Below are 16,627 nucleotides of genomic sequence, written 5' to 3'. Positions count from 1 at the left end.
AGTAGGTAACATAAATTCCTAGAGGCGGAATTGCTGGACCAAGTTTTGGTGCATTTGTAATTTTGATTGACAGGCAATCTTTCAACTGCTCTATTTCCCTGCCTCTAATCTCTACCAGTTACCTTTCTAAAACATAGAGCTGACCCTGTGGATCCTCTGCTTAATTTTAATAATTGAGTAATATGCTCAATACATAAAAAAACCCATGAGTTGAAAATCCTTTAAAAAAAAAAAAAAAGAAAGCCGACTAATCCATAACTACTCATTGTACGCCACTGGAAGTAAGTAATGATCAATTCCTGGAAACTAGCAAATAAAAGGAAAGAAACATTTATCCTGTCTTTCCGGTATGAACTCTAATTCAGAATATACAGTGAGAAGGAATTCTTTTTAGATTACCAGGTAGTAAATATGGAAAGAATCACAGAATTAGGGGGAAAAATCATTTTGCATTCCCTAATGAAATAACTCAGGCAATAACCACCAGTGGTTATGAAACCACTAAATGAAAACTTGAGAAACTTTAAAATTTCAAACTTTAAAACTGGAGGCACTCATCACTGAACATGGGACAACCAGCTATTATTTGCCTCCTGATGTGAGGCGATATGAAACACTGCACTACTTACTAAGCATTCTTGCCCAAAAAGTTGAATGGAAACAGAGGAGTTAGAGGAATGAGTTAAATGACACCACATGGAAGCCAATAGTTAAATCCAGAGTGGGGAACATTTTATAAAATCACCTGACTTCTAGAACAAGTCAGTGTCCTGAGAAAAGAAGGGAGGTTGAGGAGACTGCTTCTGATAAACTGAAGACCTACCAACCAAATGTAATGCACAGATTTGCCTGGGTCCTGATTCAAAAATACCAACTCCAAGAAAGCCAGTTTTTGAGACAATCAAGGAAATTGGATTATGGATTGGAGAATACGAAGAATTTAATAGGTGTAACAACAGGGTAAACTTCTGTATTTTTTGGAGACACATACTGAGGTTTGTAGAAGTGAAATGATACAATATCTGGGATTTGATCTAAAGTAACTTCAACAAGGAAAAAAAAGGAAAAAGGAAGCAAATGTGGCCAATCTTGATAATTATTGTATCTGGGACGGGGATTCTTAGCATAGTTCACTCTACTTCTGTTTGAAAGTTTTCTTTTCTTTCTTGTAAGATTTTATTTATTTATTTGACAGAGAGAGAGACAACGAGAGAGGGAACACAAGCAGGGGGAGTGGGAGAGGGAGAAGCAGGCTTCCTGCCGAGCAGGGAGCCCTATGCAGGGCTCGATCCCAGGACACTGGGATCATGACCTGAGCAGAAAGCAGACACTTAACGACTGAGCCACCCAGGCGCCCCATGAAACTTTTCAATAAAACACACACACACATATACACACAGATGAGTCCCCCATTTTTTTAGGCTAACCACATGTTTAAGACTCACGATCTGGCTCCAGCCCAACCTACTTTTGCCTCTTTATCACTCACTCTCCACATAAGTCTCGGGTCTAGCCTCACCACACCACTCGACACTTTGGACTGGCCACTCTGTTTTCCCATTTAAGCTGTTCCCACTGCTGATCTACCTTCCAATTCTTTTCCAAATGGGAAACTCCCTAGCCTCCCAGGTCACATGCTGCCTTTGAAGTCTTCTCCGACCTTATTAGGTTTCCCGGCATCATCTGTGGTTGCCTCCTAGGAACTCTGTTCATACAACTAGTGGAACTGCTCTCATACTGCAGATACTGTCTACTTCCACCATGATGAGTGTTCCTCAATGGCAGATGGCATAAAAGTTAGGGGCACAGTCTCTCAATCCAGAATGCCTGAGATCACAAGCTGCTTTTGTTACTGTACTACCCTGGACAAGTAACTCAGCCTCTCTGTGCCTTAGCTGTGTTGCTTTGGCAAGTGACTTAACCTCAGTGTCTGTTTTCTTATTTGTAAAATTTCCTTTTATAAAGCTATCTTAACCTTCCTAAACAGAAAGGGATTATAGCAGTTTCGGACACACAATAAGTACTCAACACTAAAAATATTACTTATTAATATGGAATAATTTAATGTATCAATATAAATATTTAGGTTAACGATCCTAAAATATTTAAGAGATCTCTCTTATTTGTCCCTATATTCCTCCTCATATCTAGCTCAGTGTTTGCAACCTACGTGATGGCGATACTGAAAGAGATACAAAGGCAGCAGAGTTGCTGAATGCAGGGAGTATGTCATTTATTGACCCTGTGTTCCCCCACTCACTGGTCGCTACTCTTGACTCGTAGAACAACAGGTACAGAACTGCAAGGAATCATCCCCAGCTCCGTGATCACCAGATCCACCAGTTCCGGAGGGGTCACGTCATAGACTAGATTCAACAACCGTAGGGACAGGTGGTTCTGCCAATTAGCCAGGGCCACATGTTCTCCTCGCTCACACAGCAGATCATCAGGGTCACCTGCAACGGGAGATGTACCCACTTATGTCCTTTGAGAAAACAAGTTGTAGTTCAACTTTCCCACTCCCTCCCAAATCTCAGATCTTTGGAAACTTCTCTTCTGCCCTCCTAGACTCCTTACCTAGCTCATTAGAGACAAAGGCATCAGTCTGCACACGCTCACAGAACTTGTATGTTTCACAGCAGACCAGCACCGGCACATTATGGGCTCGTGCCACCAGGGCCAGCTGTGCTGTCCCTACCCGTGACATCACGGACCCGTTGGCCAGGAGTGCATGGGCTCCCAATAGCACCTTAGAAACCTATTTGTTTTGAACAGTGGAGAGGGGGAGAAAATGTGACATGTGATTAATGCACATAAAGGTTCCCCACTCCCGCCCAAGATAGCAATATTAAGACAATAACAGAGCTTAATGATGGTTCTTCTCGGAAAACACCTGTTGACCCACTGCACCTCCCACAAATGAAACTCCAAAGTTACTTTTGTCCTGTTTCCTCTTGGTGGCTGCTAGTTTACTGTCCTTACAATAATGACACTGCTAGAACATACTATAGGTGTTTTTTTCCTATTTAATACAAACAAGGCTATAAGATTCTAGTATTTTTAAATAATCATACCCTTGGGAAGATGAGATTATGTCTATACCACTACACCCTTTTACCTCCAACTTTGGAGACCCCTTCCTCTGCCCTCACCTCTGGGAGCACATAGGAGGCTGCAGGAATCAGCAGGTAGGAGGCAGGGACCCCAGCACGGACCAGAGAACGTAGTGTGTGCCTTCCCTCCAGCCGTGGCCGGCTGTCTACCACTACCACCCGAAACCGCCGATCCTCAGCCCAAGCCTCCTGAAGAATTCGTGATACCAGAGATGAGCTGGAGTGAATGGAGAGGAGGATTCAGTTATAGATGTCATTGATAGCCAGGCAGCTCATTACTAAAGGGCAAAGGGGCAGTCCCTTCTTCACATTGTTTCACACACCCCCCCCATTTCCTCAGTCATAGGGTCTGGACCATACCATCCATATACTAGGATCACATCTCCATCATTGATCTTCTTACAAGCAAAGCAGGAAATTGCCTGAGCTGCAAGCACAATCTTCTCTTGCACATACCGATCAATGGCTGCTCCAAGTTCTGACTTGGCCTAAATGGATTAAAATGCTTAGGGAACAAGAAATAGACACATTTCTTCCTCTGATTATCGTGCCAGATGCTTGAGTATGTATACAATGATAGGCTCAAAGGGGGCCTAATGGGGGCCCAAAGGTGGCACAAGTCAAGACAGCTTAACCCTGGACCAGGTCAGAACGGCCTCACTGTCTCTTCTGGGAGTCCTGAATGTGTTTCTCGGCTGTACCCTCAGGTGCATGCCTTGCTCATTCCTCAAATTCATCACCTCCTCTTCCCGCTTGGAGCTGCTCACACCCGTGATCTCCTTGTTGAGGAACTTGATGGCGTTGTACATGCTTGCTGACAGGGGACGGCACTGAGCCAGGAAGCTACAAAGACAATACCTCGCGTTTGTGCAACTCTACAACTTACGATTGTGCTTAAAAATGTTTTCTTTAAAAAGAAGACAGAGAACAGAAAAATGAAACAAGAGATAAAAAAGCAAGAGAAAGGGTTTAAGAAGAGAACGAGGGGAGGTGGGAGCGGACTTTGCAGTGGTTGTCCTTACCTGAAGTAGGGCTTTAGTTTATTCACTAGGTCCCGTGAGAGTTCTTCATTGGGAGGTGTTGTGTAATCCTGAATCACCTACAGGGTACACACAGTGATCAGCAAAACGGTCCCTAATAAAGGTCTCTGAAAGGTAGGGCAAGTTTTACTGAGCAAAGTGTTCTGAGGGTAGTCATTCCCTTTGTCCCCCAGAGATTACTCTGAGAGGAAGCTGGGGTAGTGTTGTGGAAGGTGGGATTGGGTCATAGAGAGAACAGGACGGGGCATACCTGCTGCAAGGCACGAAGCAGGGCAATACACCGGGCGTTGGAGCCACTGACCAGGCCCTGGGAGTACTGCAGGCCGAGTCGCACCATGGCTGGGTGGATCACAGAGGATGGGATGCTGATGGGATGGCGGTGTCACACACTTTGCAAGGGAGCTTGAGCACCTACTGCCCACCTGCCCCTGATGAAAAGGAACTTCCTTCACTAGCACAGACACCCCCATTTCCTCTAGAGTTTTGCCTTACGTGCAGGCATCTCCCCACAGACCCCATCTCAAATTTCCAGTCACTTTCAATACTGAGTCACCGAAACTCCTAGAACTTAAATTAAAAATCATGACAGTTTCATAAGATCCTACCTCATATACTGAGTCAGAGAGTTTTGTCTGCTGTACTGGGGCAGGTGGGAGAAAAGACTAACTTTGGATCCATAATCGTTTCGTGTAGGAACCTTGACAAAACAGGGGAAGAGAAACAATGGAAAGCAAGTAAACAGTGAGGCTACTTTGCCCCAAATACCCAATCTTCTCCAGGATCTCACTTTGCCTCGATCACCTCCCCCCAACTCCTACCACATCTATCCCATCTCCCTTAGGCAATTTCTGGCCACACACTGAAACCACTTCCTACCTGTTGTTGCTCCGGTTTTTTAGCAAGCCTTCTCAAAAGTGTGAGGTCATCAACCTGAGTGTGCTCAGGAAGACGCTTCACTCCTAAAAGATAATGACCGTGTTTTCAAGACACTGTGGATACTAATGAGAAATCTGCTTTTAAGGCATAAGGGACATCAAGAAAAACTGGACAGGGGGAGGGGAAAAACAGGGGAGAAAAGAGTAGAAGAAATAGAGACAGGATGAGATTGAGAGGAGAATTTTGAGCTCTTGGTCCCAAGGCAAAGAATGGGAAGGGAGAGCTGTTTTACTATGGGGAGCCTGAGCTAACACAAGAACTAAAATCAAAACAGAGGTCTTGAAATGAAGGGAAGGTACCTGTAGGGGTTTCTCCAGCTGTGCTGGGGCAGGGCCGAGGAGGTGGCCCTCCTTGTTCCCCTTTCCTTGCCTGTTTCAGGGCCCGCTCTGCCTCCTGCTTAGCTCGCCGTTCAGCACGAAGTTCAGCTTTACTTCGACCAGTTGGAGCTTTCTCCCCAGCAGTAGCCAGCTGACTGCCTGGTCCTGGCAGTTCTTTGGCTGGGCCAACTAAAGGTAGAAGGAAGAGGTGCCCAAGTCCCAGGCAGGTAATATCTACCTCTGCCCCAACCAAAGCTTCTCTGCTTTTCTAAATTTCCTCGCAGGACGCCTGGGTGGTTCAGTCCCTTAGGCGCCTGACTTCGTCTCAGGTCACGATCTAGGGTTCTGGGATTAAGAGCCGCATCTGGTTTCTTGCTCAGCAGGGAGCCTGCTTCTCTCTCTGCCTGCAGCTTTCCCTGCTTGTGCACGCTCTCTCTCTGACAAATAAATACATAAAATCTTAAAATAAACAAACTTTTTCGCTTTTCACTTGTTCAAACCAACTCTGTTTGTCCTGTCTCCTCCTCTTCTCTCCCACACATCCCTCTACCAGATCCACACCCCAGCCCTTTAAAAAAGCCTCCACACCTTGACACTGGGCTGCAGGTACAATAGAGCCAGTTTCTGGTTCTGCTCCCTTTTCCTCCTTCCGTTTCTTCTTCTGCTGTTTCTTTTCCTTCCGAAGCTGCAGCTTCTCTTCTTGGGTCATCTCCCTCCCTGCTGCCTGAGACACAGACATAGAATACTGCTCTTCCCCAACAATTCCACAGAGGAAAAAAACACTACTGGTGCCTTCCAAGATTCCTATAAGGTAAAGCCTCTAATGCTCTCTAACTAACCTGCAAGCTGTTAAAAGCTTACATCCCATAGGGATCGAAGCTTCTCCTCCAGGATCAGAGTCACATACTGTTAGGACTGAAAGAATTCTGTAAAATCTGGCTTTCCTGATAAATAAAGTGAAACGGGGATGGAGGCTGGGGCGGAACGAAGCTGACACAACCTCCTGCGTAGAGCTTGACAGGCGTTTTGGGAGGGTACCCTCACTTACCCCAGGCCGAGTAGAAAGCTCCGCCTTCATTCCAGACCCCGAGTCTGCACCAGAAAACAGGTCACAAAGTGAGCCAGAGAGGCTCCGGGAGGGTTTGGAGGGGCTAGTACCCGGCGCGGCTGGCCGCTGGGTCGGCATGACCACAGCTCCGCCGCCAAGCGCAAGCCAGGGATCCGCGTGGGGACGCAATGCGCGGCAGGATCAAAAGGAAGGCGGGGGAGGCAGCCGGTCAGGGCCCCCACCCTTCTGGCCGGAGCCAGCCGGTACGCGGCGCAGGGTTGCGTCCCAGGCAGTGCACCCCAGAGTCCGGAGAGGTGCCAGAACGGAACGACAGGACCCAGAGGGACTCAGGGCTCGGCCACAGCCGTATGGCGCCCCGCGTACCTGTTAGTGCGCCCCCGCCCTTCACTCACCCTCGCGAACAGCCACAGCCACGGCGGCCATCACCCTCGGTCCTAAGCTCCGCCCGCCGCACTCCCTGGGCCTACAGCGCCACCTAGGCCGACACCTGCGGCGCGCAGCCCTCCGCGGACTACAATCACCGACGTGCACTGGGGCTCCGCCCCGGGCTACGGGCACCGAGGAGGGCCCTCTCAGCTTTGAGCTCCCAGGCGTGGCAGTCGGCTCTTGCCCTTTAGACTACAGTTCCCAGCATGCCCGGGGAGCTGCGCCCAGAGCGGACGTCCCACCACCCTTCCCACCTCCGATCCCAGGCCCCCCCAAAATGGCGAGTGAGGCAGCGGGGACGCGCTGAGCGGCGGAGGCGAGCGTGTAAAGCCGCTGTGGCCCTGTCAGTCCGAAGCCCAGCTGGGCCCTGCCGCAGGGAACATGCACTTTTCCATTCCAGAAACCGAGTCCCGCAGCGGGGACAGCGGCGGCTCCGCCTACGTGGTGAGGAGCGGCCGGAGCCGGGCCGGGCAGGGGCGGGGATAACGGGCCGGAGCCCTCTCCGAGCGGCCTCCGAGGCCTGGCCGCCACTGTTGGGGCCTGGTCCCAGGACGCTGACTCCCGACGGCCTTGCTGGGAGCTTATATCCCGTCTCAGATTCGTCCAAAGGTCGCTCAAGCTCCCGCAGGTCCTTTGTTCGCCCGCGTCGTCTCCCTCTGGCTGGGCCGCGGCCGCTCTGGTGGGCGTCACTGGCCTCTTGGGGAGGGAGACTGCGGCAAGAGCACCCGAGTTGCCCCCAGGCTGGTCCTTCTGCTTTAGGAGCTGGCCCTGGGGAAAACAGAGTAATAAACCCTCGGACGATCTCGGTGCGTTACTCAGGCGGAGCTTGTGCCAGACGACTTCTGGCCAGGGTTTTCAAGGGGGTCGCCCAGACCGCGACCCTAAAATGCCCGCCTGCTTTTGTGTCTTCAGGCCTATAACATTCACGTGAATGGAGTCCTGCATTGCCGGGTGCGCTACAGCCAGCTCCTGGGGCTGCATGAGCAGGTGGGACCAGCACCCCTGCCTTGAGGCAGCTTTCAAGCCCTTTCCTACACCTGGGCATTAGTGTCTCCATTTTCCCCCTCTTGGCTCTCTCGTAGATTGTGTAGTTTCCCTTAAATCACTGCCACCGGGGAGGATCTGGTGCTTTATCTTAACGATTGACATTTCCGGGGAACTCCCTAAGAAGCTTACTGTCTTGCTGCTCTAACTGCTCCTTTTTATACTCACATCCACCTTTCTGCTTTCCTGTCCCCAGTCTTAATTTCAGCCTTTGCCTGTGCATGGAAAAACCGACCACCCCCTCTGCTACCAAACACATTTCTTTGTCCTCTGAGCTGCAACTTGAAATTCTTTTCCCTTCTCATAGAAATCATTCACCAATTCTTCTGTGCTCTTTAGCTCATTTCAGTGGGCCTACCTGTTCAGTTATCCTTATGTATCTCCGATGCAATGTTTCTAAGTTCTCCTCAGCAGATTGCAAGCTCTATCCAACTCAGTACAGAGTCCTGGTTCTACTGACAACTAGCTGTGCAACCCTGAGCAGTTGCCTAATTTATTTGGGCCTTAGTTCCTAAGACCAAAAAAATGTATTTGTTGATCTGCAAAGTCCCTTTAAGTCTTAACACATTTTGTGGATGTATTTAGCTGTACTTAACTGGGAACATAAATTTTCCTTATAAAGTTCTTTGCCTCTGGTGAGGGTTCGATGAACACAGTCTTGCTAAATAATCAAAGGGTTCCCTAGGCCCTGGCCCTATGCAAACCCTACCCACACTGTGAAGGGGCTGACTTGTACATAGTAAGATAGGAAAGAATGTATATTTAGGACAGAGGAACTGCTCCCCTGGGATGCTACCTCTGCCAAAGGAATGATTCCTTGGATGACCAGGGTAGATGGGGGTGGAGGGGGTGGGCTGAGGGAAGGGAAGGGGAACCCAAGAGAACATTGTGAGTGTGGATTGCCTCTTCTCATTAGCTGTTTTGTGTGAAGAGTTGTATCTTTCTCCCAAACAGCTTCGGAAGGAGTATGGGGCCAATGTTCTTCCTGCGTTTCCCCCAAAAAAGCTTTTCTCTCTGACACCTGCTGAGGTAGAACAGAGGAGAGAGCAGTTAGAGAAGTACATGCAAGCTGGTGAGTGGTTGGAGGGAACTTTAGGCTAACTGTGTTGAGAGCTATGGGAAGAGACTCAAAACAGCTGGTTCTATAGACTGGCCTGAATTAATTTCTACATCTTTGGAGCCTCTTGTTTGATCTATTTAATTAGGAAAAGTAAATAGTATGCAAGAATGCTTTAGGTATTAGCAAAGCAATTTGGTCAATATACTAATAACAGTTTGGAAATACTAAGGTACCGCTATATAGTCTTAAAGCAATTTAGATTGGTGGGGAGAACTTAATTTGCATCTGATGTGCTTTAGATTAACATCAGTGTTATTTCCCTAGTTCTATAGACTGGACTCAACTAGATGGCAACCAGGGGTGGGGCAGGTGAAGAATATATGCAAATAGTGAGTGAGGTGAGGCCAGCTGGGTGAAATGACAGGACATCAACAGCCCAGGAAATGGGATGGGGGGGAACCTACCAAGAAAATAACGGGGGGGGGAGTCAAGAGGGAGTCCTAAGTTACTGGAATAGTGTTATCTTGTCCCCACAGTTCGGCAAGACCCGCTGCTTGGGAGCAGTGAGACCTTCAATAGCTTCCTGCGTCGGGCACAACAGGTAAGGCTCTGAGTGGGAATGAGATTTAAAGGAAGGACTTTCCTGTAGGGCCATGTCATTTTTAAGGCAGTGGCTACAGAAGAGTCATCCTGGTACCTTTTTTATGGGAGGGGCCTTCTGCTGTACCAGCGAAATCAAGGAACTGAGAATAAAGACACTAGAAGGACCTAGAAATAAGAGAGTTGGGGATGGGTTAGAGCTAGACATTGGGCAGGTGTTAACAAGGCGGTGCCTCCATTCTCGTTTATTTTCACACCAGGAGACACAGCAGGTCCCCACTGAGGAGGTTTCCTTGGAAGTGCTGCTCAGCAATGGGCAGAAGGTTCTGGTCAATGTGCTAACTTCAGATCAGACTGAAGATGTTCTAGAGGTGAGGCACTTGTACCTCCCCTGCACCCCAGGGTCCCAGGTTTGGGGGTGATTGGAACAGCCAGTATGATGAGCCGTACTTGCTTCCCTATCCCCAGGCTGTGGCTGCAAAGCTGGATCTTCCAGATGACTTGATCGGATACTTTAGTCTCTTTCTGGTTCGAGAGAAAGACGATGGAACCTTTTCTTGTGAGTTTCTATGGACTTAAGTGCTTCCCTGTGCTTCTAGTAGTGAAATCCCAAATCTGACATTTCCTCAGGGCTCCTCTCTTGATGTTTCTTCCCTTGAGTCTCATGACATTTCCTTTTTTTTTTTTTAAACCCATAGTTGTACGGAAGTTGCAAGAGTTTGAGCTGCCTTATGTGTCTGTTACCAGTCTTCGGAGTCAAGAGTATAAGATTGTGCTAAGGAAGAGGTCAGGGCTGGGCTTGGAGGAGGGGGAGGGTGCTGGATTGGATTACTGGGCCATGTACTGAGACAGAATAACCTGGACAAGGGGGTAGCGCTGGGTGTTTCTACCAGGCCTCCCAAGCTTCCTCCCACTATACCATCATATTTGTCCAGTAGTTCCAGATTGCTCCTATTTTCTATTCCACCTCTCTTGCCTTACCCCAGCTTAGCCCCATTACCCCTTTCCACCCCTTGGCCTCACAGTTATTGGGACTCTGCCTATGATGACGATGTCATGGAGAACCGGGTTGGCCTGAACCTGCTTTATGCTCAGGTGAGCTTGGAGCTGCCTCAGAACCCTTCCCCTGAAATAGATACTGGTGTCCCGCTCTGCCAAGGGAATTCTTCATGTCTTTACATGAAGTTCCTAGAGTATTATCAGGGCACCTGGCACAGTCTGTTCTCCCTACTTTGTAAGCTGATATAGTCAAGGACTGACTGCAAAGAGGTCGCTCAAGTGTGGGGCTAAGGGTCAGGCTGGACAGAGATAACTGGACACTTACCTTGGACCTCTGATTGGAACCCCCAACCCCACCCACCCCTTGTCTCTACTGTAGACGGTATCAGACATTGAGCGTGGGTGGATTCTGGTCACCAAGGAGCAGCACCGACAGCTCAAATCTCTGCAAGAGAAGGTCTCCAAGAAGGAGGTGAGCCTGCTTTCCTGTCTCCTTCCAAGGGTTGTTTTCTGACTCACCCCACTTCCCCTCCTGACCCGCCCTGCATGGTGACTGGGTTTCAGTTCCTGCGGCTGGCGCAGACACTGCGGCACTATGGCTACTTGCGCTTTGATGCCTGTGTGGCTGACTTCCCAGAGAAGGACTGTCCCGTGGTGGTGAGCGCAGGCAACAGTGAGCTCAGCCTCCAGCTCCGCCTGCCTGGCCAGCAACTCCGCGAAGGCTCCTTCCGGGTCACCCGCATGCGGTGCTGGCGGGTCACCTCCTCTGTGAGTTGGGGTAGGCCTTTGGGATGGTTGCCTGGCAAGCGTTGAGCTTCGGGAGTGGGCTGCAATGGATCAAGGATGGAGGGAGATTGGCCAGAACGATCTCAGCCTAACTCTCCTTTCTCTCCCAGGTGCCACTGCCCAGTGGAGGCACAAGCAGCCCAGGCCCAGGCCGGGGCCGGGGTGAGGTGCGCCTGGAACTGGCTTTTGAATACCTCATGAGCAAGGACCGGCTACAGTGGGTCACCATCACCAGCCCACAGGTGTGAGCCCACCCTCAGGCCTCCTCTGGAGCCCATTGCACCGTCTCTTAGATACCCAAGTCTAGGGCTTCCAGGACTCCATGTGAGTGGGAGCCCTTGTCTTAGGGGTGCTGGGCTCAGGATGACCACTCTAGTCAGGCTGAGCTCTCTTCTTGCCCTCAGGCTATCATGATGAGTATCTGTTTGCAGTCCATGGTAGATGAACTGATGGTGAAGAAATCTGGTGGCAGCATCAGGAAGGTAAGTGACAGGTCTGGACCAAGCAGCTGAGTGGTTGTGCTCTCCGTGCCTCTTGTCCTAGGTGTGAGGCTTCTCCCAAGAGGGAGGAGAAGTGATGGGGACTCCAGAGGGATTCTGCCCGTATCAGCACTTCATGTCTCCATCCCTAGATGCTGCGCCGGCGAGTGGGGGGCACCCTGAGACGCTCAGACAGCCAGCAAGCAGTGAAGTCCCCACCCCTGCTTGTAAGTATCACTTTCTGATCAGTACCCCACCCGCCAGCCTTGCCTTATCTCCCCCAGTGAGCTGACACCTCTGCCTCCTCTGCCCCAGGAGTCACCCGATGCCAGCCGGGAGTCCATGGTCAAACTCTCAGTGAGTTTCCGATGAGGGTTGGTGAGGTTGGTGTTGGTAGGGGATCTCAGGGAGGCTTGAGCCCTCTGACCCCAACCCTGCCTTTGTTACAGAGCAAGCTGAGCGCCGTGAGCTTGCGGGGGATTGGCAGTCCCAGCACAGATGCCAGTGCCAGTGATGTCCACGGCAATTTTGCCTTCGAGGGCATTGGAGATGAGGATCTGTGATCTCCAGTGCTCAGATGTCTGCCCTCTACCCCGGAGGAATGTTCAGAAACTTGCCCTGTGCCTGTGTCCCCCAAGCCAGGGGGGTCTTTTCTTTCCTTCCTTCCCCTTTTCTTCTCTTGGCCAGGGGCTTCCTAACCCGCCTTCCCTTCCACCCCCTGGGCTGGCTGCACAAAGGATTGTTTTCTCTTTTCAGAGCTGGCCCTCAATGCCAAATTAGCATTTAGTATTTTGCACAAAGTCCAAGGGACCATGGCTACCTGCCTTGGGGAGGAACCACAGCTTCCCCTGGGGCTGCTTCTGGCTTCTTCGGGGCCATGGGCCAAGGGGATGGGCAGAGGTCTGTGTATGGTCTGGCCCAGCTCCCCATCATTAAACTCAGCCTGATTGCTGCCTACCTCTGGTTCCCTTTCACTGCCGCTGCCCCCCCCCCAACATGGCACAGCCTGCTGTGCTAAGGGTGAGGTGGAGCTGGGCTTGCCACTGCCAACTCAGCACAAACATGGCTTTGTTAGTGTTTCCTTTATTATAAAGCACTGAAATAAGTTAAATAAACAGGTGGGAGGCTGGGCAGTCCCCCAGCTGATTCCTCTACTGCCCCCGGGAGCAGTGGAGGTGAATACAGGGCCCTTTTCACTGAGCTCATGAAGTGCATCAGTCAAGGCAAGGCCCCTGGTCCATATGGGCCCCTCGCCCATGGGGTTTGGGCTGGTCCATATAGTGCCTAGGTTAGTCTGTGGAGCCCCTGGCCAGCGGGGGAGAAAGTAGAAGGTGGCTTCTGGTCCATCTGTATAAAACGTACAGGAGAGGCAGGGCTAATCCATAGGGCCCTGAGGGAGGAGGACCTAGTTCAGGGCAAGTCCGTATGGAGAGCCCGGCTGCCAGCGGCACTCAAAGCTGTCGGACCCCGAGAGCTCAACACAGAGGAGGGGCTGTGAGGTGGGGCCCAGCCCTCGGAGGCAGAAAGGCCAGGCCCTCCTGCCCCACCATGGCCATGCACCTTCTGGTGGCGTTTGTAGTTGTCCCAGTGGCCTGTGGTGTAGGCGCAGGTGGCACAGCGGAAGGGCTTCTCGCCTGTGTGCCGCAGCATGTGGCGTTTGAGGTTCATGCTCTGATTGCAGCTGTAGTTGCAAAGGCTACACCGAAAAGGTTTGTCCCCAGAGTGGATGCGACCGTGACGCTTGAGGTTGGCCAGGTTGCCACAGGCATAGGGGCAGAGGGGGCACTTGTAGGGCTTCTCTCCTGTGTGGACGCGCTGGTGCCGTTTCAGGTTATCCAGATGAGCAGAGGCATAGGGACAGCGGGCACAACGAAAGGGCTTCTCGCCACTGTGCGTCTTCATATGCCGGGCCAGGTGGTTGGGATAGTGCGTGGCAAAGGGGCAGAGGCTACAGGCAAAGCCTTTGTCACTGGGGCCCTGCGGCCCCCCACTGGCACCCCCTCCAGCCTCTCCTCGCATGCAGCGCCCACACATGGCAGCTCCCAGCCGACTACCCTCCCCCTCCTCCAGCTCTTGTCCACAGTTCCGGCAGGTCCAAGGGAACAGCAGCTCTGGCAGTGGTTCTGATCCAGTCCCACAGAGGCCCTCCCCTTCACCCCGCAGCTGCCCACAGTCTGGCAGGAAACTGGCACCACCTGGTGGCACATGGAGGCTCAGATCTGGAAGCAGCAGAGCATCTGTGGGGACAATGAGACCTGAGCTATGAATCCAAGTATCCCTAGGGCCACCCACCCATGTCCCAGGTTCTTTTGGTTTCTGGCTTTTTACCTTCAGGTCGCCGGGGCACTGCCCCCTCCTGCTCTGTGGGACTGGGAGGCCGGGTGGGACGTGGAGCACAGCAGCGGAAGCCACAGGTCGGGCAGGGAGGAGTGGGGGGCCCCGTGTGGGTGCGCTGATGCCGCCTCAGGTTGCCCAGGCTGCTGCAGGCAAAGGGGCAGTGGGGACAGCGGTAGGGCTTCTCGCCAGTGTGGGTGCGGGTATGTCGCGTCAGGTTGACGAGCTGGGCTGAGGCGTAGGGGCAGCGGCCACAGCGGAACGGCTTCTCCCCGCTGTGTGTCTGCATGTGCCGCTTCAGGTGGCTCGAGTAGTGGGACACGAAGGCGCAGAGGCGGCATGAGTATAGTAGCCGTGGGGGCAGCGGGGGCCCCCCACCCGGCCCTCCTGCCCCACAACACGGCCCCTCACCTGTCGGCCCCCCACAAAGCTGGCAGGCTGGGCCTGGCCTCTCACCCCTGGCCTCCCCTGGACCCCTGGCTGGTTCCTCAACTTCACTCTCGGCACTTAGTGGCCGGCCGCCCCCAGACTCGTCATCACTCAGCCCGTAGGGAAGCCCAGGCCTGGCCCCCAGAGAGTCTCCTGGTAAGACAGACATGAGAAGAGACATCAGCATGGGGTAGGACCAGGCTCCAAACTCCCGGCCCCTTGTTTGGCCCCACCCTTCACTTCAGTGATCCTAAAAAATTCATTATGAATTACCTGCTTCTGAGCCTGTACTAATCTAGTGACGACAGCTGTACCTAATTCCACTGCACAAAAAAAGATCAAAGGCTCACAGTGGACCACAGGCTGAAATGAATCAATAATATAATTTGCTGATTCTTGGGATAAGAAAGTAAAGTAAAAATACACAAGGCAAAGGCCTGAGACCTTATTCTAAGCTCTATATTAGTAAGGTCCTTTTTTGTACAGAGCTGATTATAAAATAAAAACTATGTCAAGAGTGAGGCAAAATCTGGACTAAAGTGGAAACAATGTGCCTAAAAGATGGATTTTCTTTTACATGAATTCCTTCAATGATTTTCAAAAGCATTCTTCGCATAGGTGGCATAAGTGGGTAGGTGGTGCAGCAGATTAGGATGGGGTGATGTTAAGATTGACAGGGAAAAGGAATGTGCAAGAATACCTGGGGGTAGAGACCAAAACCTCAACAGGAAAGGGTTTATGCTGCAGGTGAAAGGGAGTTAGATTAGGCATAACTTAATTTGAACAAGAAGCTGTTTCCCCAAACCCAAAACTTCACATAAGGAATATGCTAGGCAGGAGGACAAGGTTACTGAAAGGGCATTAACTTTTAACCGGTTGCTCCATGTGATTCATCCACTGTCCTATTCATACCACCTCTGGACCAGGACCCAGAACTTCATCTCAACAAAGTGATGGAGCTCATTGAACCATTAGGCAAGTGAAAAAATCTAGCTCAAATCTAAATTAAATCATCCCCAGGTTGTGGCACTGTTTTGTGTTTTGCTCACTGGCACTAAAGCCTAACCCGCCTCCTGAAGGGCTAAGGTTCCAGCGGCCACTAATCCTTGATAAGGTCAAGTCCCTCAAACCCACCTTCAGAGTCTCTCTCGAAGGCCATGAGCTGGTCGCTGTTGCCGTCACCTTCCTCCTCTTCCTCTTCCTCTTCCTCCTCAAACTCCAGATCCTGGCCTAGTAGCAAATCACTCTCCAAAACCAGGGCCCCGGGTCCTTCGTCGAGGGAGTCTTCGGTATCCACTGAAGAGGGGAGGGGGCTTGTAGATTCGAACTCAGGAACCGTACCCATCATCCGCACGCCGGGAGCTAGCCCTCGCAGCCCGTACTTCCCGAACTCACAGACCCTCTCGAGTTCCCTTAGTACCTCGGTAGGAAGCTAGGAGTCCAGATCGCCCACCCCATCCCTCAGGAGTCCCCCTCCACCCCGACCTGAACCCACTCCTCTGACCCCACCCCCGCTCCTCCCCCCTCGCGGCCCCTGACCCCTGACCTTTGACCCCCTCGCATTTCACGGGCTGCGGGTGGCTGCTTCCTTCGGGGCATCGTGACCGGCTCCAGCCCGACGCGCCTCCGGCCTGCGGCCGCCCGGCCCCGCCCCTCCCAATCCGGCCTGCCCGCCCGCCCTTCCTCTCAGGGCCCGCGGGCCGCCTCCATGCAGCGGCGCGGGCCCCGGGCAGCCCCCGGCCCTGGCCCCGGCGCCCAGCTCAGGCCGCTCCCGCCGCCGCCGCCGCCGCGTCCATTCATGGAGCCCCCTATTCCCCCCCCCACGGAGACCAGCTGGTACCTCCGTCCTCGCTTCCGCTTCCGCTGCCGCAGAGCCACACGGGACGCGTAGTCCGTGGAAAGCAGAGCGGCGAAAACGTCCACAGCGTGACCAGGAAGTGATTATGACGAAAGGAAGCGGGCGAGCCAATCACAGATCAGGTAAAAACCAGGTGG

At 51.9% G+C, this 16,627-nt stretch overlaps 3 protein-coding genes across 9 annotated transcripts; 1 reads left to right on the top strand and 2 right to left on the bottom strand.

The window, feature by feature from the left end:
- Nucleotides 1–2,208: 2,208 nt before the first annotated feature.
- On the bottom strand, nt 2,209–6,996 carry EIF2B4 (eukaryotic translation initiation factor 2B subunit delta). Of its 5 annotated transcripts, XM_034659734.1 has the most exons (14): nt 6,868–6,907; nt 6,455–6,498; nt 6,246–6,350; nt 5,995–6,130; nt 5,389–5,595; nt 5,030–5,112; nt 4,759–4,850; nt 4,404–4,518; nt 4,136–4,212; nt 3,854–3,956; nt 3,474–3,601; nt 3,153–3,330; nt 2,578–2,758; nt 2,209–2,456 (listed from the first exon to the last, which is right to left on the bottom strand). In XM_034659734.1, the coding sequence occupies exons 4-14, from the start codon at nt 6,113–6,115 to the stop codon at nt 2,257–2,259; spliced, it is 1,485 nt and encodes a 494-aa protein (XP_034515625.1). In that variant the 5' UTR covers nt 6,116–6,130; nt 6,246–6,350; nt 6,455–6,498; nt 6,868–6,907; the 3' UTR covers nt 2,209–2,256. The 5 variants fall into 5 exon arrangements, with proteins under 5 accessions (XP_034515625.1, XP_002913812.1, XP_019663768.1 ...); XM_002913766.4 differs by lacking the exon at nt 6,246–6,350 and having other exon boundaries at nt 6,868–6,996; XM_019808209.2 differs by lacking the exon at nt 6,246–6,350 and having other exon boundaries at nt 5,995–6,126; nt 6,868–6,915.
- Nucleotides 6,997–7,127: 131 nt separating this feature from the next.
- SNX17 (sorting nexin 17) lies at nt 7,128–12,826 on the top strand. Of its 3 annotated transcripts, XM_011234769.3 has the most exons (15): nt 7,129–7,345; nt 7,814–7,888; nt 8,900–9,017; nt 9,542–9,606; nt 9,866–9,976; nt 10,074–10,164; nt 10,304–10,391; nt 10,631–10,700; nt 10,984–11,076; nt 11,169–11,372; nt 11,501–11,632; nt 11,795–11,872; nt 12,022–12,096; nt 12,185–12,226; nt 12,319–12,826. In XM_011234769.3, exons 1-15 carry the CDS (start codon nt 7,283–7,285, stop codon nt 12,430–12,432), a joined length of 1,419 nt encoding a protein of 472 aa, XP_011233071.1. In that variant the 5' UTR covers nt 7,129–7,282; the 3' UTR covers nt 12,433–12,826. The 3 variants fall into 3 exon arrangements, with proteins under 3 accessions (XP_034515628.1, XP_019663757.1, XP_011233071.1); XM_034659737.1 differs by lacking the exon at nt 7,814–7,888 and having other exon boundaries at nt 7,128–7,345; XM_019808198.2 differs by lacking the exon at nt 11,169–11,372 and having other exon boundaries at nt 7,128–7,345.
- Nucleotides 12,827–12,936: 110 nt separating this feature from the next.
- ZNF513 (zinc finger protein 513) lies at nt 12,937–16,456 on the bottom strand. Its single transcript, XM_034659735.1, is given in 5 exon segments — nt 12,937–14,106; nt 14,198–14,785; nt 15,767–15,928; nt 16,179–16,213; nt 16,215–16,456. Coding segments are annotated over 5 exon segments (1,629 nt in total). The 5' UTR covers nt 16,232–16,456; the 3' UTR covers nt 12,937–13,279.
- Nucleotides 16,457–16,627: the final 171 nt, after the last annotated feature.

Source organism: Ailuropoda melanoleuca, chromosome 4 (assembly GCF_002007445.2).
Source record: "Ailuropoda melanoleuca isolate Jingjing chromosome 4, ASM200744v2, whole genome shotgun sequence".
Taxonomy (NCBI): domain Eukaryota; kingdom Metazoa; phylum Chordata; class Mammalia; order Carnivora; family Ursidae; genus Ailuropoda; species Ailuropoda melanoleuca.
This window is presented reverse-complemented; position numbering and strand designations above follow the sequence as displayed.